This window comes from Lycorma delicatula, chromosome 12 (assembly GCF_047948215.1).
Source record: "Lycorma delicatula isolate Av1 chromosome 12, ASM4794821v1, whole genome shotgun sequence".
NCBI lineage: Eukaryota > Metazoa > Arthropoda > Insecta > Hemiptera > Fulgoridae > Lycorma > Lycorma delicatula.
Genome location: NC_134466.1, coordinates 56,069,298 through 56,094,576, shown reverse-complemented (window position 1 = coordinate 56,094,576; position 25,279 = coordinate 56,069,298). Strand labels below are relative to the sequence as shown.

The 25,279-nt window shown below is 33.8% G+C and overlaps 1 protein-coding gene across 8 annotated transcripts in view; it reads right to left on the bottom strand.

Annotated features, from left to right (window-relative positions):
* Positions 1–25,279, bottom strand: part of LOC142332852 (uncharacterized) — a 68,992-nt gene that overhangs the window by 1,064 nt on the left and 42,649 nt on the right. For 6 of the 8 annotated variants that reach the window (XM_075379505.1, XM_075379506.1, XM_075379509.1 and 3 more), the window contains 5 exons: positions 24,453–24,488; positions 12,793–12,828; positions 11,551–11,595; positions 7,234–7,396; positions 688–840 (listed from right to left, as the gene is read on the bottom strand). In XM_075379505.1, coding sequence (XP_075235620.1) covers positions 688–840; positions 7,234–7,396; positions 11,551–11,595; positions 12,793–12,828; positions 24,453–24,488 — 433 coding nt within the window. The remainder of the gene's footprint in view (positions 1–687; positions 841–7,233; positions 7,397–11,550; positions 11,596–12,792; positions 12,829–24,452; positions 24,489–25,279) is intronic. The other 2 variants (XR_012758410.1, XM_075379510.1) reach the window with 2 other exon arrangements.

The following is a 25,279-nucleotide window of genomic DNA, read 5'->3' as shown; positions in this document are numbered from 1 at the left end:
TGCTGAGCATGATCGGGATATTCCAAAAATTAGTGTTTGCGATGTGTGACAAATTACTATGGTTGATCGTTCCATTTTTCTTTTATGAAGACTTACCTCGATAAATTGGAAAATTTTGCCTGTCCACAGCTTCAACATTTAAAATTTAACATCATATTCCAGCAATTTAGCACCCTGCCACATTGATTATATCCATTCTCATTCATGAACTTCTGAAGAACAGAATTCCTGTAAGTTGATTAGTTGTGGTCAAATGGTCCAACTGTCTGGTCAATTTGAAATATGATTCTATAGCTTGGAATTTAATAATTTGTAATTTAATAAATATAATCGTCTTCGAATTTTATATTGGATTTTTTTGAAGAAAACCTTTTTATAAAATAAAAAAAATTGCAATGGCTGCAAGTTTGTACCAAAATTATAGCTGATTTTAAACTTTATTTATCACATAAATTTTTCACCTGAACAATATACAACAGTTAAGATGGAAAAAAATTTAATTGTTTTTTAATAGCAGTGACCATTAACATATATTGTTTGTACTATCTAAATAAAATAATTAACGGATTAGGAATTCTTTTTTAAATTTTGTTAGACGAAATATACAATGTAAATCATTACAAGTAAAATTTTTGTTTAATGCTATTAAACGTGAGGAGAAGGATAATCAGATACCTCATTACTTACATTATGATTAATTATTTGATGTTTTAAACAGTATGTAAGACCAACACATGTAGGTTGTAAGGAATAAAAATATTGTAACTGATAACCACTGACGGTGAAGTTTAATAATTTGTATTGCCATATTTTTCTGTTTGCACCTTTAAAGGCCTGTAACTGAACAGTTTTATATATTAGAAATACATAATTAAAGGATATTTACATAAACATTAATTAAGATATTATATTAGGTACCTAAAAAAAATTAATTGTCATGGAATATATTAGATAAATATATTTTTAAATAGTAGGGGCATTTGATGTTACCCACCATGGGTTGGTCTAGTGGTGAACTCACCATTGCAAATCAGCTGATTTTGAAGTCAAGAGTTCTAAGGTTCAAATCCTAGCAAAGGCAGTTACTTTTATGAGGATTTGAATACTAGATTATGTATAACGATGTTCTTTGGTGGTTGGGTTTCAATTAACCACACATCTCAAGAATGGTCAATCTGATACTGTACAAGACTAAACTTTATTTATATTCATACATATCATACTCATTTATCCTCTGAAGTTTAGCCTTCTTATGGTGGTTCCAGAGACTAAACAGAGAAATTTACATTTGATCTGGTAATTTAATAACTGCATATACCCAAGTTATGTCTAAATAGCACACCAACACACACAACATATATATGTATTGTGTGTTAAGTAGGGTTTGTACAGAGATAGTACAGTTACCAAACAGGATTAAAGATTCCATAGTGAAAGTATATAAAACATTTTTATATACTAATCAAATCCCAAAAATAGCAGTGATACATTAATTCAAGCCAATCCTCATAGTGTCCGTGGAATGGATCAAAGAGGCATCTAGCTGAACACTAAAATGAGAAATGATCACAGGTCAGGAAACAGTGGATTGTAGATAAGGGGCCAAATCTCCTTTTCCCCATTGACTACAAAACAAGCTCATCCAAAAGAATTCACTCTTCAAGCAGTAGTCATCTATTTAATCAATAATTTCTTCCAGAAATTTGGATAAATTTATCAGGATAGAAACAGCCCATTAATGATGAATAATTGACCACCTCAAATACAAGTATATGCTTGGAATTTAATAATTCCTGAAATATAATCATCTTAGAAATTAATAATGGATTTTTTTGAAGAAAACCTTTTATAGAATAAAAAAGAGTGTTACATACTAAGGAGTCAACTCAGGACTGGTTTGAGCTTCATGAAAAATTAGTTGCACGTCCCTTGAATTTTGTAACATGTAAAATTATGTAAACTATTCAAGTAAACCCTCAATTCAATGAATGTTTACTAAATACTCCTTGTAAGATGAAGTAATAAAATAAAATAAACAGACGAAAGATAAACTAAAATTAGTAATATTAAAAAGTAGTCAGCTGTTTAATATTTGCATTTTAGAGATAAAAATAAAATAAAATTTATTTGTTCTTAATAAAGAAGAATTTAAAATACTACTCAAATAACACTACGATGAAAATAGATATATACAGTAATTTTAACATATTAAATTATCTTTCTCATCGAATATGGAATTTTTCCAAGGCAAACTCATTCATACCTATTTCTACCAAAAATAGGGGTGTAAAGCTAGTTCGCCTCCACATGGTGCACCCTCGGTAACACTAAATGAGCTAGCAGATACTGGCAGTCAGACAAACCAAGAAGATAGGTTCTCCTGACCATGCAGACACAAGTCTACAATAATACGAACTGCAGGCCATGTCACTAGATATACCCAACTGTCCTTCTGAGATCTTGCCGACAAGAAATCTTGGACCTACGGTCCGAATTTACGACATAAATATGGAAGACATAAGTTATTCTAAGAGCTAGTATTTATCAAAACTGCTGAAGAATAACAATATTGATGTGGTTGCAATCCAGGGAACACATTGTAACAGTGAGGAACAATTAGGGAAAAGGGGCAAAATACCAGGATATGAATTACTTGGTGTCACATACCATAATGGATAATGATGCTACTTACATTAGATGCGATATAGAAAACGCTACTCTCATTTCCACCTCCACAGGCAATGAAATTCATAATGTGGTAGTTAAAATTGGAAGTATAATAGTGTCCAATATCTCTATAAACCACCATCTGTCTGACCACAGTAATCCAAATACAACTTCAACCTGTGTTATACGTGGATGATTTTAAAAGCCACCACGAGCAATGGAAGTATAAGGATTGTGGTAGGGATGGGGAGGCTCTGGTGAGATGGGCTGAGGATGAGAATCTAAGTCTTGTCTTTGATGCTAAAGACCGATTTGCTTTTAAATCAGCGGCTTGGAGGCAGGAGTATAACCCTATCTATGTTTTGCCTCAACTGATTGCAAAAGTTGGCTGCTGCTAGTCACCAGTAAAGTTCTCTGCGACTTTCCCCACTGCAAATACCGTCCAGTCATTGTAGAGGCAGGTAGCAAAATTTCACTCGTGACTTCAGTAACCCATCTTAGAATGAACTTCAAAAAGGCTAATTGGAAAAATATTTATAGGGATCTGGATAAATGCCTAGGCTGGATACCATCAATTAGCAAAAGCTATAGCAGATTTATAGCAGCAGTAACAAGTACCGCAAAGAAGTACATCCCTAGATGGCTTCGCAGAGATTATATCCCAGGGTGGTCCCAAAACAGCGAAATTCTCTACCGAAGCTTCCTTGAAACGGGTGATCAAGAGCTGAAAGACACTTCTCCATAACCTCGACGCTGCAAAACAACAGAAATGGTCAGAAACGGTTGAAGCCTGAACTTTCAGACCTCGAGTTGTCATGCATGGACTCTGCTAAGAAAATTAGGAAGCGGTGCTCCTATTTAGAGACACAAAGCAAATGTCTCCCCAAACACCGTAGCTTCCAACATAGTGGCAATAATATTATTAGTTTATTTACAAATAAAGTAACGACAGATGCAGTTGCATATTAAACATTAATAAATGACTGTATGAATATTATGTCAACATCACCAGATGCAAGCATATATTGCCTCAGTGTTACTGCAATTTTTTAAATAATAAATATATAAGTTTATACATGAAATATAAAGCTATTATAAAATTGTAGTTCACATCATTTTAGGTTTGAGGTGTTCTAAACTCATGTCACAAAAATTAAGGTAGGATTAAGTCGAATTTTCAATGGAAAAAGGGTGAAAAATGCAAGCTTTAGTAATCAGTGAATTCACTGATTTGAAAAAAAATTAAATGATTGACAAACATATATTAATCATTTATACTTGCATAAATTTTAATATTACTTGACTGCACAAATTGTACAGTGAAGTCAGTTAATGACTCATGTGCATAATAAAGGTACAGAAATTATATTTTTTTATCCACTTGATCAAATAAATGTTTTCTGGAAACAATATTTACAGCTTCTTTGAGCTATTGGGTGATATCAATACTCAAACGTTAGTACTCACTTGGGTGTAGCTGCTGGCTACTCGGTCACCAACCGTATTCTCTTGTTAGTATTTATTTACTGGATGGCTGAAAAGTAACTTACATCCCTCTGTAACTTTTTTAAAATTGAGATAATTGGATGCGGTTTGCGACATTTCTCCTAATACTGAAAGGCTACTTCAGTGAACGTACATTTCACAGTTTTTGATTTTTTGGGAGGCTGGGGATGGGTCAATTAAAAAAATGTCAAGTGGAACCAATTGTCAGATGGATATAACATTTTAACGAGCTTGATGAGAATAGAGAAATTACACAATTAAAATTAAATTCTTGCCTTCAATAAATCAGCCAATCCAAGATTCGGCGAGCAATGTGTTTGTTTCAGATATCTAGAACTACGGTTGCACCCCTTTAATTTTTTTGTTATTTGAGGTATCCCGGTTCTGTGTTTGGAAATCTTCTCCAATAAGAGAGGCTAACTCAGTAAGCTCTAATTTAGAAGATTAAATTTATAAGATACATTTAGAGGAGCCAAAAATTCACGAACAAGTCGTGCAGTGTGAGTAGGTGCATTATTATGGTGAAAAGTTACATAAAAATATTTCACTGTACTTAAATGGCGTGGAGTCTGTGATTTTAATTAAATGATATCACGTCAGAAAAGTTTTTAACGTGTAATGTAAAAACATGTACGTGTTTTAACATGTAAAATTTTTAACGTAAATTGGTGGTAATGATTGTCAAAATTTTGACATACACTGCACTGTCCAGTTAAGAACAGTCTTGGCTTTGACAGATAGTATATCTACAACTTTTAATATTTTTAATTTCCTAACTATATACTTGAATTGTTCAGCTGTAACAGTATACAAGTCATATCCCACCGGCTTTGTCAAGTGGTGAATGCGTCTGCCTAAATCAGCTGGTTTGGAAGTCTAGAGTTCCAGAGTTCAAGTCCTAGTAAATTCAGTTATTTTTGCACGGATTTGAATACTACTAGATCGTGGATACCGGTGTTTTTTGGTGTTTGGGTTTCAATTAACCTCACATTTCAGGAATGGTCGAACACTGAGACTGTACAAGACTACACTATACATATCATTCGCTGAAGTATTATCTGAAAGATTATTACCGGAGGCTAAACAGGAAAAAGAAAGAAAAGTATATAAGTCATAACAATAATACAACTGTAATAAAGGAATTTATTATTAAATTATACTTTTTTTTGCCTTCAGTTATTTGACTGGTTTGATGCAGCTCTCCAAGATTCCCTATCTAGTGCTAGTCGTTTTATTACGGTATACCCCCTACATCCCTAACAATTTGTTTTACATATTCCAAACGTTGCCTGCCTATACAATTGTTTTCCTTCTACCAGTCCCTCCAATATTAAAGCGACTATTTCAGGATGCCTTAATATGTGGCCTATAAGTCTGTCTCTTCTTTTAGCTATATCTTTCCAAATGCTTCTTTCATCTATTTGCTGCATCACCTCTTCATTTGTCACTTTATCCACCCATCTGATTTTTAACATTCTCCTATAGCACCGCATTTCAAAAGCTTCTAATCTTTTCTTCTCAGATACTCCGATCGTCCAAGTTTCACTTCCTTATAAAGCAACACACCAAAGGTGTACTTTCAAAAATCTTTTCCTGACATTTAAATTAATTTTTGAACTAAACAAATTATATTTCTGACTGAAAGCTCGTTTCGCCTCTGCTATTCGGCATTTTATATCGCTCCTGCTTCGTCCATCTTTAATAATTCTATTTCCCAAATAACAAAATTCTTCTACCTCCATAATCTTTTCTCTTCCTATTTTCACATTCAGTGGCCCATCTTTGTTATTTCTACTACATTTCATTACTTTTGTGCTTGTTTATTTTCATGCGATAGTACTTGCGTAGGACTTCATCCATGCCATTCATTGTTTCTTCTTATTCTTCTTCTTCTTCTTCAATTATTACTGTTGATGTTAGGTTCCTGTAAATGTTAGCAATTGTTATTCTATCTCTGTATTTGAAACCTAATTTTTTTATAATCCTGAACATTTTATTCCAATCTACGTTATCGAACGCCTTTTCTAGGTCTATAAATGACAAGTATGTTGGTTTCTTTTTCTTTAATCTTCCTTCTACTATTAATCTGAGGCCTAAAATTGCTTTCCTTGCCCCTATACTTTTCCTGAAACCAAATTGTCTTCTAACATTTATTCCACTCTCCTCTCAATTCTTCTGTATAGAGTTCTAGTTAAGATTTTTGATGCATGACTAGTTAAACTAATTGTTCTGTATTCTTCACATTTATCTGCTCCTGCTTTCTTTGGTATCATGACTATAACACTTTTTTTGAAGTCTGACGGAACTTCCCCTTTATCATAATTATTACACACCAGTTTGTATAATCTATCAATCGCTTCCTCAGCTGCACTACGCAGTAATTCTGCAGGTATTCCGTCTATTCCAGGAGCCTTTCTGTCATTCAAATCGTTTAATGCTTTCTTAATAAATTATACTACACAAGTGAAAGTATGATAATCGGGTAAGTCTTACATCTCAGGGTTTTGACAGGTTTTGACATTCAAAAAAAAAAAACTATCTATAATTTTAGCATTAATAATTTTCGGAAAGATACATAAATTCGTATGTCTTTTTTTGTTGATTTTTATTAATTTTTATTTTTTTAATTTTCTATTTATTGATATCTCAACCAATTTAGATGAAATTTGTCAGTTTTTATGTATGGAACATTGATGCAAATTCATTTTCATCACAGTGAGTTAAAAATGTGAGAATATATGGTCACCTTCAGTTCCATATCTCAAAATTTTAGTCAAAAAGTAGAATATTTTTTTACATAGTTCTTTACACGAATAGTTATGTATTTTAATGTTGCAGTTATATTTCCTCACATAGCAGTCTGTCGAGGGCAAAGATCTCAGTAGTCAGAGATTTACATAACTTTGCCGGCTTGTGTGTGTGTGTGTGTTTGTGTGTGTGCACCTGATTGAAACAAATAATTTATTTTTTATAGTTTATATTTCTTTTTTCCTATTTCCATTTATAATTTTTTCCTTTTTAATTGCTACGTATGTGTGCTTCGAATAAGTGTATACTTACAGGGCTAACAAATTTACATATGTATGAAAAATTTAATTCAAACTTTATATGCGTATTAAAATATCCTTTTAACTTTTCTTTTAAATTTTTATCTAAGGTAGGAGATAAAAATAATACATTATTCATCACTGCCCTATCATCTTTGTTTACACGTAAAGTACATCTGCAAACAAATATAAAAATAAACAAAACTTAGTAAATTATATAATTTTTATTCACCATTAAACACAAAAATTTAGGTCCATGATGTGTTAAACAGAAATATGATAATTATATTTTTATATGTTTTTCATTTAATATATTGTTTAAAATATTTAATGTCTTAAAAATTTAATTCAAGTAAAAATTTAACTAATACATTCAATTACAATTGATTAATGTAAAATTGTAATTGCCATTAAACGACTGTACTCATAGTATAATCAATAGTTTATATGTATATGAATTAGAACCCACTATCACTGACTTTATTATCTAATTCTCCTATTTCCAGGATGAATTAAATTAGATTTATTATTTCGAAGGTTTAACAAAAGTATTGAAATAATTTTTTCATAAAAAATCGTTAAAGTGAAATAAAATAAGGAGTTAAAAACTTCGAGAAAAGATGAGCTAAATACTTAAAATATATCAGCTATGTTTATTATTAAACATAAAGTTAGTATAGCAACTTAAAGTTAGTAAGCATGTACTATGAAGGAGTCATTGTAAACGAACTGAAAGGCGCATAGAGAGGATCTGTATCTTTAAACGAGAGAACAATCGGACATCAGTGATAATAATATGAATATGTAATTCCAAAAAAAAAACTGAATTTCAAGTCATTACTGAAAAACACAACAGTTATTCTCTCTTTTCCCATAAAGTTGAATGTTTATTTATTCTAGAAAGAAAGAAAAAATGAAATCATATATCCAACTAAAAATAATTCAGATCAATAAAATTAAAAGACTAAAATAAAAAAAATAAAAATTTAAAGAGTGTTAGGGATTGGTAAGTGATCGGTACTTACAATTATGAGATAAACTGGAAAAGAATGCAGAGTACAAAACAGTTAAAAACTAGAAATTAATGGGATAATCTTATTAGACAATAAGCTAGTGTCAAGAGATGGTTTTCTCAATTATACTCTATGACAAAATTAACGGTGATCACAATGCACCGAATCTAAATTTCGTTCAGTTGCCCATCTCCTGCCTGCAGAAGAGGCTGCAGAGCCTCGAGATGGATGCATGGCGGCTGGAATGCTACACTATAACTAAGGGAAGATCCTTGTATAAATTTATTCAGGATCTGGAGGGATGGTATGCCTTGAATTAGTTTTTAAGGGCAACAGGTGACCGGGTGCTTACCAACCATGTTAATTTAAACCAATATCTCATACGGTTCCGCCTGGCAGCTGATGAACAGTAACCCACCGGGTTGGTCTAGCAGTGAATGCATCTTCCCAAATCAGCTGATTTGGAAGTACAGAGTTCCAGCGTTCAAGTCCTACTAAAGTAGATAAAGCTGATGAGCTGTGCGTTTGCGGGGCGGTCTAGTCAAATGAACACCTGGTGTTTGACTGTCCTGCTCTTGGTTCCGCTAGCTGGGTTAGCTATTTCAGAGGAAGACAATGTAGGACATTCAAGATGTACGGACGAGGCCTACAGCGAAGGCAGTAAGCTGAGTTATTAAATCACCGATGCAAATGTCTACCAAGAAATTTATATCGGTGGCATCCCATCGAGACCAGGATTATTACTATGAGATGTAAAAAGTCAGAGGGCGATAGGCGACTCCCGTTAAAGCCTAAACGGCAAGGAACGGGGGGGGGGGGGGTGACAGGAACGTCACTAGGCAGGTGTCTTCCCCTATGGGATTGGGATGTCCTGCTCTTGGGAGGGCTAGAGACCGGGCCGCCCTGGAACTTAGTGGTCAAGGGGAAAATTGGCCACTCACAAACGGTGAGTCAATGTGGCGAGAACCGCATTGTCGGACAGTGTGAGAGTTCCTTTATGCGGCTGCTTTGTTCAACCGACCTCAGTTAACGTTTGTGGCACAGACATATGGTCTTATCTTTAGGGTGACCGAATGGGGTGGTGACGGGAGAAATGCCAAGCAAACCAATACTCTGTGACAGCGCTGGCTCTAGCGGTAATGCCGCCCCTTAAGAATATATATATATATTTTTTTTAAATAAAGGTACATTATTTTCAGTAAAAATCAAATCATTTTATTTAAGTTTTAATAAAAGCATATATTTAGAAAGAAACATGTCACATAACATAATATTAATAATCGAACAGTACAAAGCAGTAGAAATTAACGGAGAGGACAGGGTTGAACGTATTGCACAAACAATCAAATTTCCAGCGGTGTAGGGTTTGGATTTTGTTCGCATGCGCACATAGGAAGATTCACGCGGGCCTTTGAGGGAGAGAGAGCGCTGTCGCTCATGCATTGCCGAATTGCCGACCCTGGCGTGCCGATGGAAAGTAGATTTTTTTTTACTCCGCGTCTGTTGTGTTTAAAAACCTTGAATTAAAAAACTTGAATGTAATAGGGTAGAATTAGATTATTATCCTTTTTCCAGCTATTTTATTTGATTCATTTTTTTTTTCAAAAAAAGAAAATGGTTTCATTTTTAAATGAATAGATCAAGCTTGACCTGTAACAATTTGGATTAAAGTAAATAAAAAATGTTTGAATTTATTTTCTTAAGATTTTTTTCAGGTTTCTGAATAAGTTTTCTTTATGTACATGTTTCCTTTTACACAATTTTAAAACTAAGGCTAAAAAATGTTCCGTAGCAGCACTCCCACTAATTTTAGTTACGAGCCGGCACTGACATCAACAACCCGACACCGAGTGCCACGTCCGTTTGTACTACAGAAGTTCCTATGATGTTAATGAGGGGCTTGCTTCTCTGTGCTTCAAGAACAAGTAGCACTCAAACACTATGTTTTCTCAGTTTCCTCCCTTTCTCAATAATCGAGTTCAGAGGACGGTCTCAATACCTACCCACACAGGTATTGTTTGAAGCAAACGTCACCGGTAGAGAATTTATTCAACTCGTATCTCAGTTCTCCGTGCTTGGGATGCAGTCATCTCTGAAGGCAAACCTGGAGTCAATCTATAGATCCATCTTCGACTGATACCATCTGTCGCACAAGCTAGGAAGAATGGAGTAGCAAAGCTACTCCGCCTCCGCTTTGCTTACCTTTGGTATATTAACTCCTTCTTCCAAACGAGGAAGTCCAGTAGTGCAAGGCCGGCCACTTCCCCAGCTACATCCTCCGAGATGATCCTGTACTTGTAAGATATCAATAAGGATACAACTATATGCACTCTTTTTACTAGGCACTTCCCTTTTCGAGCAAGGGAGAGAAATTTGGTGCTCCATATCATACATTCGAGAGCAACCCAGAGAAATCACTTTGATATGCGGGGATTCCCGATGTGGGCGATTAGCCGGCTGCTGTTTTTTCGGCCTTCTGAGGGAACACGGTCAAGTGCTTCATCCTCATAGGTACTTGACTACAGGACAGGGTTGAACGTTTTCTACCCTAAACGAGATCGGGAATCTCAGGAAAATTCTAGCTCAATTATTGTTATACGGCACTGCAATTTCTTCATCTTCAGACGTTTTCAAAACGCCTTGCACTGCAACGTCTTCAAACGTTTTATTCATTGGCTTACTTGGCATTTCTCCCGCCACCTCCCCATTCGGTCACCCTAAAACGTAAGACTGAAAGTCTGTACGACAAACGGCTACTGAGCCTCGAAACAATTTAGCGACCAGTGTTCTAACTAGCTCCTAGAGCTAACCTAAAAGCGTGAGCGGAATAAGCATGGTACTATACATCACTCGATTGCGTGTCCCACCGCCCACTTTTTATATATCACTAAAATGGGTAGGCGCACCCCGTCTACTACTAAAACATATATGACTATCAATAATTAAATTTATCTGGTCAAATACAGCAATTCGCTGCCACGCCTAGGCCGCTGAATGCCAGCAAGTACCTGTCCAGATTAAAACGCTTGGAGCCTTAATCCGGATGGTAACCAGCTATATCTCTCGGTTAGCTTCCTACAGCTGCCCGCAGGAGTCTTTTCCGTTAGGTAAACTGCTTCATGTTTTATTCATGTGCAACCCTTTACTAATGACCCACTACGAATCTGCTTTGAATGAATAAATGACGATTAAATGTGTAATTACTCGTATTTTATTCGCTGAATTTTTGTTCCTAATAATTCATGGATTACACAGTTCATCAAAATCTTTTCTATGTCTATACTTCAAACTACATTCATTAAAAAATGATCACCTACGGGATGGCAGTTTTCTTAATTATTCGTACTTCTGTTTCTTCAGGCCTGAAACACAAACAGAAATGAAATAATTAGAATTCTTATTCAACAGGAATATAAGGCGACTAGAGCACGGTTGATACTTCAGTACACTGAGAGATGAAAAAAGAAACTTTTTCTAATTCAATTTGTCGAGGTACGGCTAGGAAATATAAGAATCGATCCTTTCATTACTTTTAAATGATTGCTGTGCACTTAGTTCTAAATGGAAAATTCCTATTCTTCTTTATTTTCACCTAAAAACACAGATTTTCAGGAGAGAGTAAAGAGTAATTCGAAACGATTGCGATCCCACACAAGTTTTCACTTCGGCCGTGCGGTCTTGAGCACACATATTTTTTTATTCTATTATTATATCATTGAAGATTGTAGTATATTATCCATCGAAGTACGGTACTTAATCCTCATCGATAATAGACGTTCCAAAATACGTTATTTCTATAGTCATTATTAATTGGATAAAACTTCACACGACGTTAAATTTGACTGAAGAATTTTAAGAGATGAGTCCCACAGTGGTTGTTTCGCAATTATATTTTACAGATTTTTTTTTAATCGGCCATAAGACTAATCGGAAATGGATGAACCAAATGACAGGTAAGGTTAGGTGTATTTGTTTTTATAATTATTTATTATATTTATTTCTTATTGTTATCAATATAAATTTACAACAAAAAAAACCCAACTAACATGGAATTTTTTTATTCGGTATTTTTATTTTTCGTTTTTTAATAGTTGTTTTCAACAAATCACAGACGTATTTTTACTGCTATTTACTGAGTTCCAAAAAAAAAAAAATTGTTCAGTATTAATTACAATAAAACTGTGCGAAGACTTTTAAAATTTGTTCAGTCAAATTAAATTTTGATTAAATAATTAATAAATAAATTAATAATTAAATAAATAAACAAATTATTAAATAATTAATAATTAAATTTTTGATTAAATAATAATCATATTATTTTACCCAGAAATACAGATTTTCCTCGATCGTAAATTTAGCCAAATCTTTTCGTGTTAACTAAAAAATAGAACGTAGACACAAGTTTTTATAAAATGTTTGCTTTAACTTGTAGAATGTACATTGTTTATGAATTCATATGAAATTTATATGTTTTTAGGGGACTCCTGATAAATATTTTTTATAACAGAAAATTAATAGTGTCAATTATGTACTTATAATTTTTTTTAAATATCGCTTACCTTACGAAAAATGTCTTTGATTTCATCCCATACCAACTGAAAAATTATTAAATGATAATTAGTTATGGATATTTATAGCATTATTAACATATAATATTCTTAATTATTACAAATAATACTTTTTTTGCGTTTACTCTAAATTAAAGGATGTGGTTAAAATTTTAGAATAAAAATAAATAACTTTTTAAATCGATTGAAATGTATGCTGCTAGGGCGAAAAACAAACTGTAAAACTTATAAAACATTGCCAAAGGTTTACTACCATCGTCTTCACTACCATTTCATTAAATATTCCGCATTTTTTAAAACTTTTCCTTACTAATTCCGTGGAAATACCTTGCCAAGCATCTTTTAACCAAACACAAATCTGGGCGTTTGATTCTTCCTGCAGGCGTGAGAAAGAAATTTTCATCAGCCATCCATTTACTGTACAGTTGTTTTAATGCAGTTTTGAACGGTTACCAGTTCATCCACAACTTGTTCATAACGTTACCAGTTATCCACAACTGTACAGTTGTGGATGACAATGCGTGTAGACGTGTTTTCTGAGCTCCGCGATCTTGTGCTTTTTCAGTTGGATTTTTGGTTATTTAATTGGAACAGGACATTGTAAACTTTCGAGGTAAGGATAACGGACAAGTGTATACTTTTTTATGAGTTTTGGATGTGGATAACTAAAGTTATTAGAGTTTTAAAAAAAAAGAAACAAATATTTGAATGAAGTGAAGTGTTTACTGTTCTTTTTTACTTTTTGGAGAACAGTTAAGTGGTGTAATAATCATTGTGAGTCATTACGTGTCAATTTAATTCAATACAGTGAGTTAAAAACCATTTTGAAATAGTATTTTTAGAACTTTAAAGTTATACTTATTAACTAATATAGAGTAAAATTTTCTAAGTGAAACGGCAAGCTTTGTCTTGTCTGTTACGTCACTAGTAAAAAAAGTAAACAAGGATTTGTAAAATTTTTCGTAGAATTTATACTATAAGAATTTTTCTAGGCGTTGAGACATACTTTATACGGGCAAATCCTTATCCTCCATATTTCCTGTAATTTTAACAATAGAACCAAACTTCCTTGAGATCTATCCGATCCAAAAATTTCCCTACCCTTTGACCCCCTTCCCCCCAAAAATTTTGGATCATATTTTCGGTTAGATACATTTTACCTCCCACCCCTCACCTACCCAAAATTTTCTTTTTGGGGCACCCGACCGTGTGGGGTATCGTTGGATGCGGAATCGCACCCTGATACCAAATCCAAGGTATGAGACGACGTGGCTCGCTGCCCGTTGAAGATACAGCCTCGCAAGAGGCTGGACCCTCGCGAAGGAATACTGGAAAGAAGGAAAACACTACAGAAGAAACCGATGGTATGGACATCAGTGTAGCTAGTCAAGATAAGATAAAATGGAAAACCGTTGAGGGGAGAGCGGCTGAAAGAGCAAGAGCCGGCTCGTCATAGTAGGAGGAGACCCCCCTCTTACGTTAAAAGAAGTCACTTACAAGTTAGGGAATGCATTGGTTCAACTGAAACAAGTGACTGGTAAGGCGAGTGCAACAGCAATTAAAGCACACGAAAGAGAATTGACAGACATTTATTAGGAACTACTGAGACTCAACGAAGAGTCACCGGATGTGACAAACCAGAGCACACAGACCGAGGGTCACTATAAAAGTGAAATGTCCAACATACTTGACGTCGACTTATCAGATGAACAACTCATCGACCGATTACCAACTAGGTGGTCCACATGGGTGACGAACCGGCTGACTCAGGTAAGTGTTTTAAGACCTGGAGACGACAGTTGCCACTTCGTGGACTTAAATGGTTAGAGGCCCAACAGTAAGTACGCAGAGGCGAGACCGGGTGCAACGATTTTGCAAGATTCCACAATTCTGGATGACAACACCATGTTATATGAAAATAACCACGGGAGGAACAAAATATACAGTCATTTACGATTCTGGTAGTGGAGACAAGGCTATGGCGATCCATGTAATAAAGGCACTCAGAAGGGTGGTTGGAAAATTAGAGTCCTCCTTTTTCGTAATGCCCACCGGTCCGGCTGGAATATTAATTAAGAAAATTGTAATATATTTAATGAGAAAGGGCAAAACCCTCCCTAGAATGGTGCTTCCTAACCTGGGTGATCAGGTGAGAGCAAGGTCTAGATCAGCATCGGCGAGACGAGGAACGGCACCGGTTGTTGGGAACAAAACGGTAGTCGTTAAAACGCCAGGAAAGTCATACGCAGACCTCCTAAAGACCATGAAAGAAAAAATCAAAGCAGAAGAAGTCTGGGAGATACTGTCTATTAGAAAAGGCAGAGATCAACAATTAGAGGTTAGAATAAGCGGGTCGCAAAAAGCAGGAGAGTTCTCTTTGTTACTTTAGAACAGGGCAGAGGAACTCCAGGTAGACATCAGGACAAAAGGGGTTCGTAAAACGGTGGTACATGTGAAAGACATGCTCTGTGATACCACGGAACAAGAGGTCAAAGAGGCGGTGGAAAAGGTAATTGGCATAGAAGAAAGTTTTCAGGTAACATCTCAAAGAGAAGCATATGGGAATACCAAAAATGCCACTGTCATTACCACCCATAGGGGAGCGACAAAACTCATTGCATCTAGACTGAGAGTCCGCTGGGTGAGCAGTAGAGTGTATATTAGAACGGAAAATGAGAAATGCTACCGTTGCTGGGGGACCGGGCATGGTAGTAGAGACTGCAAAGGACCGGATCGTTCTGACTTGTGCTTCAACTGCGGGAAATCGGGCCATGTGATTAAAGACTGCAGAGAAGCAACAAAATGTCTAGACTGCAGAAGCATGACACATAGAACTAGCAGTTTGGATTGCAATAGGTATCATGAGTAAGATACTCTTAATAAATAACAATAGAAGTTTATTATTATCATGCGACCTGTCTACAGAGATTGCCACAAGGGGCAACTACAACTTCCTGGTAGCCACTGAACCTAATGTAAATTCAGTGGCTAGAGGTCAATGGGTACCAGATAGAAACGGGGATGTGGCTATCAGGGGGATTGTAGGTAATATAGACTATAGCCTATACTACAGAAATGAGGGTATTGTGGCTATAGAGCTGCGTGACATAGTAATCATTGGGGTATACATCAGCCCAAACTGCGCTCTGGGGTTTTTTCAACACTGAATATTTAATCTACAAATCATGATGCGGTCCCGTAAGAGAGCAATAGTGGTAGGAGATTTCAATTGCAGAACCGCCCTGGCTGGGGCTGCTTCTTCTAACGCCAGAGGAAAAATCCTAGAAGATCTACTGGAGGTTACAGGTGCGATTTGTGTGAATGATGGAGCAGCCACAGAATAACGCTAGGGGGCACGAATCGATTATCGACCTGGTAATAATAGATAGTAGAATGCGTATCGACACAATTGATTTCTCAGTGCTTAATAAAGAGACTGGAAGTGACCACAAGGCTGTTTCGATTACCATTAGAGACCATCCTTCAAGAGTAATGCAGATAAACATCAACCATAGGCTGATAGATTATCAGATTCACCGTGTAACTAGGGAAGCGTCAAATAAGATCATGAGTTGTGCGCGGAGAGATCCGGAGATATTTAATATAAAATATAATTAAAGACGAAATAGCCAATATACCAAAGAATACCAACAGACGTCATCCGGTTTATTGGTGGTCTAGTGATATCGAGGATCAAAGGAGAATAATGCAGAGGAAAAAGAGAATAGCCCAGCGACTACGAGCCTGAACGGGCATGCAAGAAGAAGGTCGCCTAGCCGTAGAAGAATACAGGAATGCCAGGAAGAAACTTAACTAAAACAATCCAAGAAAAGAAAATGGCAGGAGCTGTGTGATGATCTAGATGCCGACCCCTGGGGGAAGGCATTCAGGATCATAACCAAACGTTTGGGTAGACATGTGCCGACATTAAGTAACGAAATATCGGCACAACAAGTAAGAGCCTTGTTCCCTAGAGAGGAGTCTGCTAATAGAGAAGTGATGAGATGTGAAGGTGGCAGATTCACACAACAGGAAGTCGTGGAGGCAATTAAAAAACTGAATCATAAAAAAAGTCCAGAACCGGACGGAATACCGGCTGCCGTTATTAAAGGACTGGCAAAGATTATTCCCTGGGAAATGGTAGACATAGCCAGTTATGGTCTGCAAAACTGCACTTTTCCTGATTGCTGGAAAGCATCCAGGACAGTATTCCTCCCCAAAGCAGGAACAAACAACGGACAAGGAGATTACAGACCAATCAGTCTCATAAATAACATGGGCAACGTCACTGAAAGATTAATAGCAGCCAGGCTGAGAGAAGAACTCCAAGAGAGGGACTGCCTACACCCAGGAAACACTCAGGAAAGTTCATTCAACAAAAAATGCGATAAATAGAGTCATGAATTGGGTATTAACAAGCAGAAGAGGATCGAGGAGGACCAGGAAATTCCCCTTAATGGTAATGTTAGACATTATAAACACATTCGGATCTGTTTCATGGCCATCAATAATTGAAGCATTACAAGGAATGAACATTAGCGATTAACTGATTAATCAAATCAATCAATACCTTCATCAAAGATATATTGAAGTGAAAACGCTAGAGGGGAAATCTACATTCCAAATGTTTGGAGGTGTCCCTCAGGGTTCCGTACTTGGACCCATCCTCTGGAACATCTTTTACGATGGGTTTTCAGACTGAACTACCCGGAGGGGGTATTCGTAGTAGGGTATGCTGATGATTTAGCGGTTTTAGTTGAAGATGAGGAGTTCGGGAACATAGAGGAAAAAGCCAATCGGGCTTTAATTCTAATAGAAGAATGGCTAGAAAGGAACTTGCTGCAGATATCCCCTACGAAATCTAGCGGTATAATTTTCTCTGGAAGAAGACGGATAAGTAATATCAACTTAGACATTAGAGGAGAACGAATTATAGAGGTCAATAATGCAAAATACCTTGGAGTTATACTGGACAGAAGCCTAAAATTCGGGAACCATGTCGATATGATAAGTAAGAGGGTAACCCCCACTATCAAGGCTCTGAGGGGGTCTATTTCATAACCACGGTGCACCAAGGATGGAGATTAGGAGGTTGATAACTGCAGCCACTACGTCTGCGATACTATATGCGGCCCCGGTATGGGGAGACGCTATGAACATCCAGAGGAACAAAATGAAACTAGAAGCGTTCATCGGCTTGCTTTCTACGGGTTGCTGCAGGGTACAAGACTGTTTCATATGATGCACTGTGTATACTGACTGAAGTCCCCCCTATTGATCTACAAGTCAAAGGGCGTACATTAAGATCTACGGGACTGTCAAGAGATGAGGTTGCAGTTTTAATAGATCAGGAATGGCAGAATGCATGGGCTTGCTCAAACGTGGGGGATTGGACTAGAAGACTAATCCCTAACATAAGAGATTGGAAAGGTAAAAGAAGGGGTATTTATACCGGTATTTTTTTTATTAAGTAAATCTCCTGATCACTTTTGTCATACACACCTGATCCGATCTATTAATTAAGGTTTCGTCCGTCCAACCTGATTCCTGTGCTCTGATAATGACTCCATTTACCTGTACGGTAGAAAGAGTTTTTCTTTTAAAAACAATGTACGGAGTTAGTTTTGATCCATCAAAAGTAATGCAAAGCATAACACTACACGTTTGTTTTTCATTACCACCAGTGCGAATCGTAACACTTTTTTCACCTTTTTTGTTTACGGTTTTGTCAAACGGTATTTCAAAATATACGGAGGTTTGATCAGCGTTTCCTATTTGAGAAGGCAATTAGCCTTTATCTTTTTTAAAATGTATTATGTATTTGTGGAAATGTAATATTTTTTGTTCATAAGCGTCTGGAAGTCGTTGAGAAATGGTCGTCTTTCGTCTTATTGACAAATCATTTCGTGGAAAAAATCTTGTTATCCATCCACGGCTTGCTTTAAAACCAACATTATTTAATGATTTAACGATTTCACGAGCATATGATTGACATTTCTTTCGTGACAGCATAACCGCATTTCCGTTTTTTCCATAAGAAAGTCATACAATTTTTTTTTCTACGTCTGTGTATTTTGGTTTTAAGCCACGAAACCCCCTTTTATTACCAGTGTCTTTCACCAGAAGTTGTTTCTTCTTACGCCAGTTTCGAGTGCAGCTTTCAACTACGTCAAATTTTCTTCCTGCCGTCCGATTTCCAATTTTTCAGCCTCTTGTATAAAGCGCAGTTTTTTATTTACCGTAAAAGATCGTAGACGCTGTCTTTTGTACTCATTTTAATGCTGTAATTTACTTGTTAGAATTTTGAATTAATTTTATTATTAAACTGATAATTTTTCAATCTCTTATAGACTATTTCATCACGTATCATTTTATATAGATACTATAGAATTTAAAACATACGTTACTCTAATATTATATTTGAACCGGCAGTGAAACACGCACAGGCTGCCACAAGACACAGAAAAGCCTGAATTTTAGAGCACAATTTACTTTCAAAATAAATTTTAAAATAGTATTAAATTTTAGAAATCAATCGTTTTATATAACTCTTTAAAAATGTACTGTTGCATGTTCACGATTCAATAATTATATTGATAGATAACACACTAAAAATGTTTTATAAATACAATTTATTAGTGTTAAATAATTTACAATATACAAAAACGAAATAATTCAAGTTAAAAACGAAGTTAGTAATTTAATAACAATTAAGTAATAAATACTGAAATTTAGTTTCGATTTACTACTTTATATAATTTATAATTACTAATATTGATTTAACAATAAAATATCAATGAATATGTTTAATTCAATTTGGACAAATATTATTTACTTTTACTGTTCACAAAAGAATGAAGCCTACACTTTATGAATGATAGAATCACTTTCACTTCTGTTCACAAATAACTCATCGACAGCTTCTTTTCAACCACTGTCCAGAATGGAATAGTCGTTTATCACCAAACACTTACTGTGATCTCTTTTATTGCACACTGCACCGAATTCGAACTTCCAAAAGTATTCTTTCCTCCGCTGGTCCCCGGGCAGTATTTATATCTCCTGACCTGCTGTACAAGCACCCAACCAATCCTTTGCTTGTTCAAGCGTACTAATTTTCATTGTACACAACTTCCTAAGCTAAGGGTTTAAATTATAAAGTTTAGTTTTCACTGAGGGAACTAGCTATAAATTCCGTTTTTGCGAACAACATTTCTTGTGGTATGTTTATTAATGAATTTACCTCGAATATTATGATACATTAACTCACAACAGCTCATTAAATGTAGAACTTGGCGCGGGGTCCGTGCTTCCGCCAACTAGGTTAGCTAGTTCAGAGGGCGACGAATAAGGACAGTCAATATGTCCGAAAGAAACCTACGGCGAAGGCTGAGTCATAATTCACTGATGTAAATATCTACCGAGGCATTTACATCGGTGGCATTCTAACGAGGTCTGGCTAATTACTGTGAGGTGTAGCGTCTGTGAGCCTCTAATCAGTTAGAGGCTCAAAAGACGACTTCCGTTAAAGCCCATCAAGGCTATAAACGGGGGGGTTGGTATGGCGACCGAAGTCTACACAAGGCGGGTGTCTTCCGTTACGGGGGTTGTCTGCAACTTATGTCTTTATGTCCTTTTCTAGAAAGAACCTCTTTTTGGTTTCTTCTGGATTCTTCTTTTCTTTATTTTCTCTCTTTCTTCATTCTGAATGATTTTCTAAACGTTACAATACTTTCAAAAGATATATTCGAAGCGATATTGTACAATATCATCGGCAGATGATTTCATGGCATCTCTGAGGAACGTATTTGTACACTGTGAAAGTGAGCTGACAAAATTTATTAAAAATGTATTTTGTTTTTGACCTAAAAAATACAAGTACGTTAATTTATTAAAATTATATTTTACTGATAATAGCTTCTGGTATCAAAAAAGCTTCAAATATTTCAAAATACATGTATTTTATTTTAAACATCTTTACTTTTCTTTATTTTTGTAATATTGACATCATGTTCATTAATAATGTCTATTTAAAAAAACTGTAATTAATTTTTGTGAATAGTCATAAATAATCTTACGTTAAAATAGATTTGCTCACAAACAAAAAAATGATAAAAAAAGATAGAAAACCAGTTGTTTTTAAAATTATTACCATCAACACATTATCAACTTTTTATTGAAGTCAAGTCAAGATCAAATATTTTATTTTCAACTGCCTTGTGAAATTTTTTAAAATAGTCCACACGTAAAATCACCTGTAATTTCTTAAAAATATAAACACCTTGACTATAAAACACTTTACACCTTCGTCTCGCATTAATTTCATTTCTGACTATAATACGGTCAATTTTCTCTTTACGTACATTGTCTGGTAAACTCGTTTTACTGCAGTGTCACAAAAGTAAATTTCTGTCACTTACGTTAGGTTTTTCAATTTTTTCTGATCGAAGTAACCAAAAAACTGCGATTGAAATTCTATCTGGCAAATTTTTTCTTTTTATTGTAATTTTTGAATTATTATTTATCATAAATTTATTGTTACGATTTGAGATTAATCATTATTAATAAATCAATATATTTAAATTAAAAAAAAGTTAAAAAAAGATGAAGTCTGATTCTAACCGGTGTGCCTCCCCTTGTAGAATCAAAATATTTCATTAATTAAAATTTATTTGGCTATAATTTTGGAACCAATGAAAATAAGTTCCACTTATGATATATCGTTGAAAAGCTCTCAATGAGAGCTTATTACTGGAGTTAAGAAAAAGTCCAAAATATAATTTTTGATTTTGGGCTTTATTTGGACACTTTTTGGTGGAGTCGATTGCAATCAAAAGAGGACCTGCTCAACTAGATGATACAACAGTCCTAAATCCAAAATTTTAACATCCTACGGCTAACCGTTTTTGAATTATGCGAGATATATATGTACGCACGAAAGTCATGCCGAAACTAGTAAAAATGGATTAAGGGATGGTCAAAATGAGGATTTCCGTTGAAATCTGAAAACCGACATTTTTTGATATCACAATACTTCCTTTACTTCGTACAAGGAAGTAAAAATTACACACATACTTTTATATTGTTGCGTTTACGCAACGTTGAGAAGAAATTGGGTTTAATGATATCACAAATCTCAGTTAACAAGGAATTTGGTAGCGGATATAGAAGTTGAGAGACTAAAATTTGTAATATATCTGAATGGCCCTTCCGTTAACGCGTAACTACCGAAAATACTGCCACAACATTATCTTCTTTACTTTATGTAAAACAGTCTAGTGTACAATTGATTACTTCCATACAAATCAAATGCCTACTATAAATCTCTTTTCTAGAATACTTCTCTACAAGTTGCCGCAAAAATGATATTATTTAAACACATTCTGGTATTTTACAAGTAAATAAAGTTTTACGTGGAAAGTAACTGTTTAAGTCTGTCTGAATCCTATTTTTTTATGTCATTATCGTGTTTAATTAAAACAAATGTTAAGGAAACATTTAGGTATTTATTAAGTGATATGACAATAAATATATTTAGAGAGATTAAAATGTAAAGATATGCAAGAAAAACAATGAAATTATCAAATAGGGATAAAAAAATTGAGTGACATTAGTTTTATTAACGTCTAAATAATTGACATGATATAAGTCGATAATGCTACGTGATTTTACAATTTCACAGTACAGTTAGCTCGACTAAATTTATATTACTCGAACTAAAGAGATAGTCAAAAGTGACTGTACAGACATATACGATTTAAAATTAGATATTATTTTCTTAATTACTTTGTAGCTGTGGACACTTTGAATCGAAAGATGAACTTTTGATTACGGAGTTCGTTAGAACTTCATCGGTAAGAGGTGACGAAGTCGACGAACTACGTTTACAGTTCTAAAATTATATAACCTAACAATGAAATGAAAATGTGAAAACAATTTATTTCAGTTTAGTTAGATTAGTAATAAAGAATACGTTCAAAAAATACCTCAGATTTTGTTAGACAACGTTTTTTTGATGAACCGCGGGACTCGATTGTCATTTTATTAATTTTTTTAATGTGCGTTAACGAATTGCACCGCTAGATAGCAGTACTTGAAAGTACTAGGTAGAGTACAAAAACTTAATAATGTGCTTGAATAATAAATAATACACTATAAATAGTTTTAATAGTAATTGATGTTATGTAAATGACAGTACTGAAGAAGAAACAATTTTTTTAAATCCATCACTTCTTTTAAAAAAATATATATATAAAAGTATTAGTTTAAAAGAGATTATACTAGTTTTATTAAAAAAAGAATAAATAAAACAGAAATAAATTCAATTGGTTAAATTTAACCGTAAAAATCGAGGGGTCACTTGCAAAACAAATAAGTGCAGTATTACATCACTGATTTTCGATTCAAAAAAGGTAATTATATTAGTTTTATTAAAAAATAAAAAATACGGTATGAAGTGAATGATATGACTATCAACACAAAAATTGGCAGTGAAATTCAATTTGTTTCTTCTAAGGCAATAAATTTTAATAAAAAGTCTATAAGATAAAAAAACAGTAATTCATAAAAAAATAAAAGAATAATCTAACAAAATGCAGTGATATCTAAAAAAATTACAATGAAATTGCAAACCGTATGGTAAGTCTTGCAGATATCATTTCTTCCACTCAAAAAACAAAAGTTTCTGTAATATAAATAAAACTGTTTATAACAAAACTATACTGATATCAAAAAAGTAAGACACTACATTTCTATTATCAACTTTTGTAATTAATTAAGAATTTTCTTTAAAAAAAATACATGTTAAATATATGTAATAGATAGTAAATATACAATAATAGATAATAAACAATGTTTAACCGTTCAATATAATAAGCAAAAAAAAAGAAAAATATGTTACAAAACTCTTACCGGTCCGATTTTATTTGTATGTAACAGATATCACATTTACAGAAATAATACAATTCTTATGATAATTCGCTGTTTAATAAATGAAACTGGGCAAATAAGAGTTTTGTAATATTTTTTTCTTTTTTTTCTTATTATATGGAATGCTTAATATTGTTTATTATCCATTATTGAATATCTATTGTCTATTGCATATATTTAACATGTATTTTTTTTAAAGAAAATTCTAAATTAATAACAGATTTTGGTAACAGAAATGTAGCGTCTTACTTTTTTTGATACAAGTGTCGTTTTGTTAAAAACCGTTTTATTCATAAGAATAAACAGAAATTTTTTATTTTGAGTAATATCTTACAGTTCTTCAATTTTTAACTACTTGCAGCAGTGAAATAATGCCGGTTCATATGCCAATAATCGGGATAAAGAACATACCTACCGACTGTTTATTTTAAATAATACTTTCATTCTTTATAAGGAGTATTTTGTTTCAATTAGGTCTGTTCATAATAATTATATATCTTACAACCATAAAATGTGTAATATAATTTTTCAACAATGTTTATTTTTTAAATCAGGCGTTCAAGTGTGGGTGTCAATGTTACAGGTTTTTTACAATTTTACGAATAAGATTTAGATAATTATTTGACAAAAAAAAATTAATAATAACGGTGTCATAAAATATCATTTGATTCATAAATTTTCTTGTGTTTTAAGCAATAAAATAAACTTATTTATTTTCTTACCAGTTAAAATATGCTTCAAGAACATAGTCTTTCATTCTGGAACAAAGAAAAATTAAATTAAATTATTTCAATGAAAATTATTCATTATACCTTGTTGATTATTAGTGCAGAAATTTAATATTAGAGAAAGAAAAAACACTTATGTCAAAACAAATAACAAAACTACTTACATAAAAACATAATATCTTGCCCTACAAACCACAGGATTATTGTATTTCCATTGTTATTTAACAGAAAATTGCCAACCCGTTCTAAATTTTTTTGATAAATTTATTGAAAATTATACTAAAATACATCCTATTGCACTGTCAGTGTTAGTTTAATATGTATTTAAATAACAAATGTTAAAGATAATTTCAATTTTCTACATCTTTGTTTAATAAATAAAAATAATATTAGTAGAAAAATAAACTTAAATTAACTTTTCGAGATTAATTTTTTCTTTAATGATATTATTTGTTAGAATTAAACTACAATTAAGGGACTGGTTTCTTTTAATTAAAAAAAAAAAAAAATATAATGGTTTTTCAATTTTATGATGTTCAGCCATAGATCTGTAACATTTATTTAGTAACATCAAAACAACTTAAACATGTATTGTAATGTTAATATTACCTTTTTTTGGGTTGGCGGGGGGTAAAGTGTTGTTAAAAACTGAAAGAACTAAAATGATTAAGATACAGTAGCAATTAAAGAAACATTCATTTGATGCGATTATTCACACAATATGAAAAGTTTGTGTAAGTTGTAGCCGGTTGTATCTTAATTTGAATGTTTTCAAGGAAGATTGAAAATACTCACTGATAAGAATTTTTTTAAAGATTTCA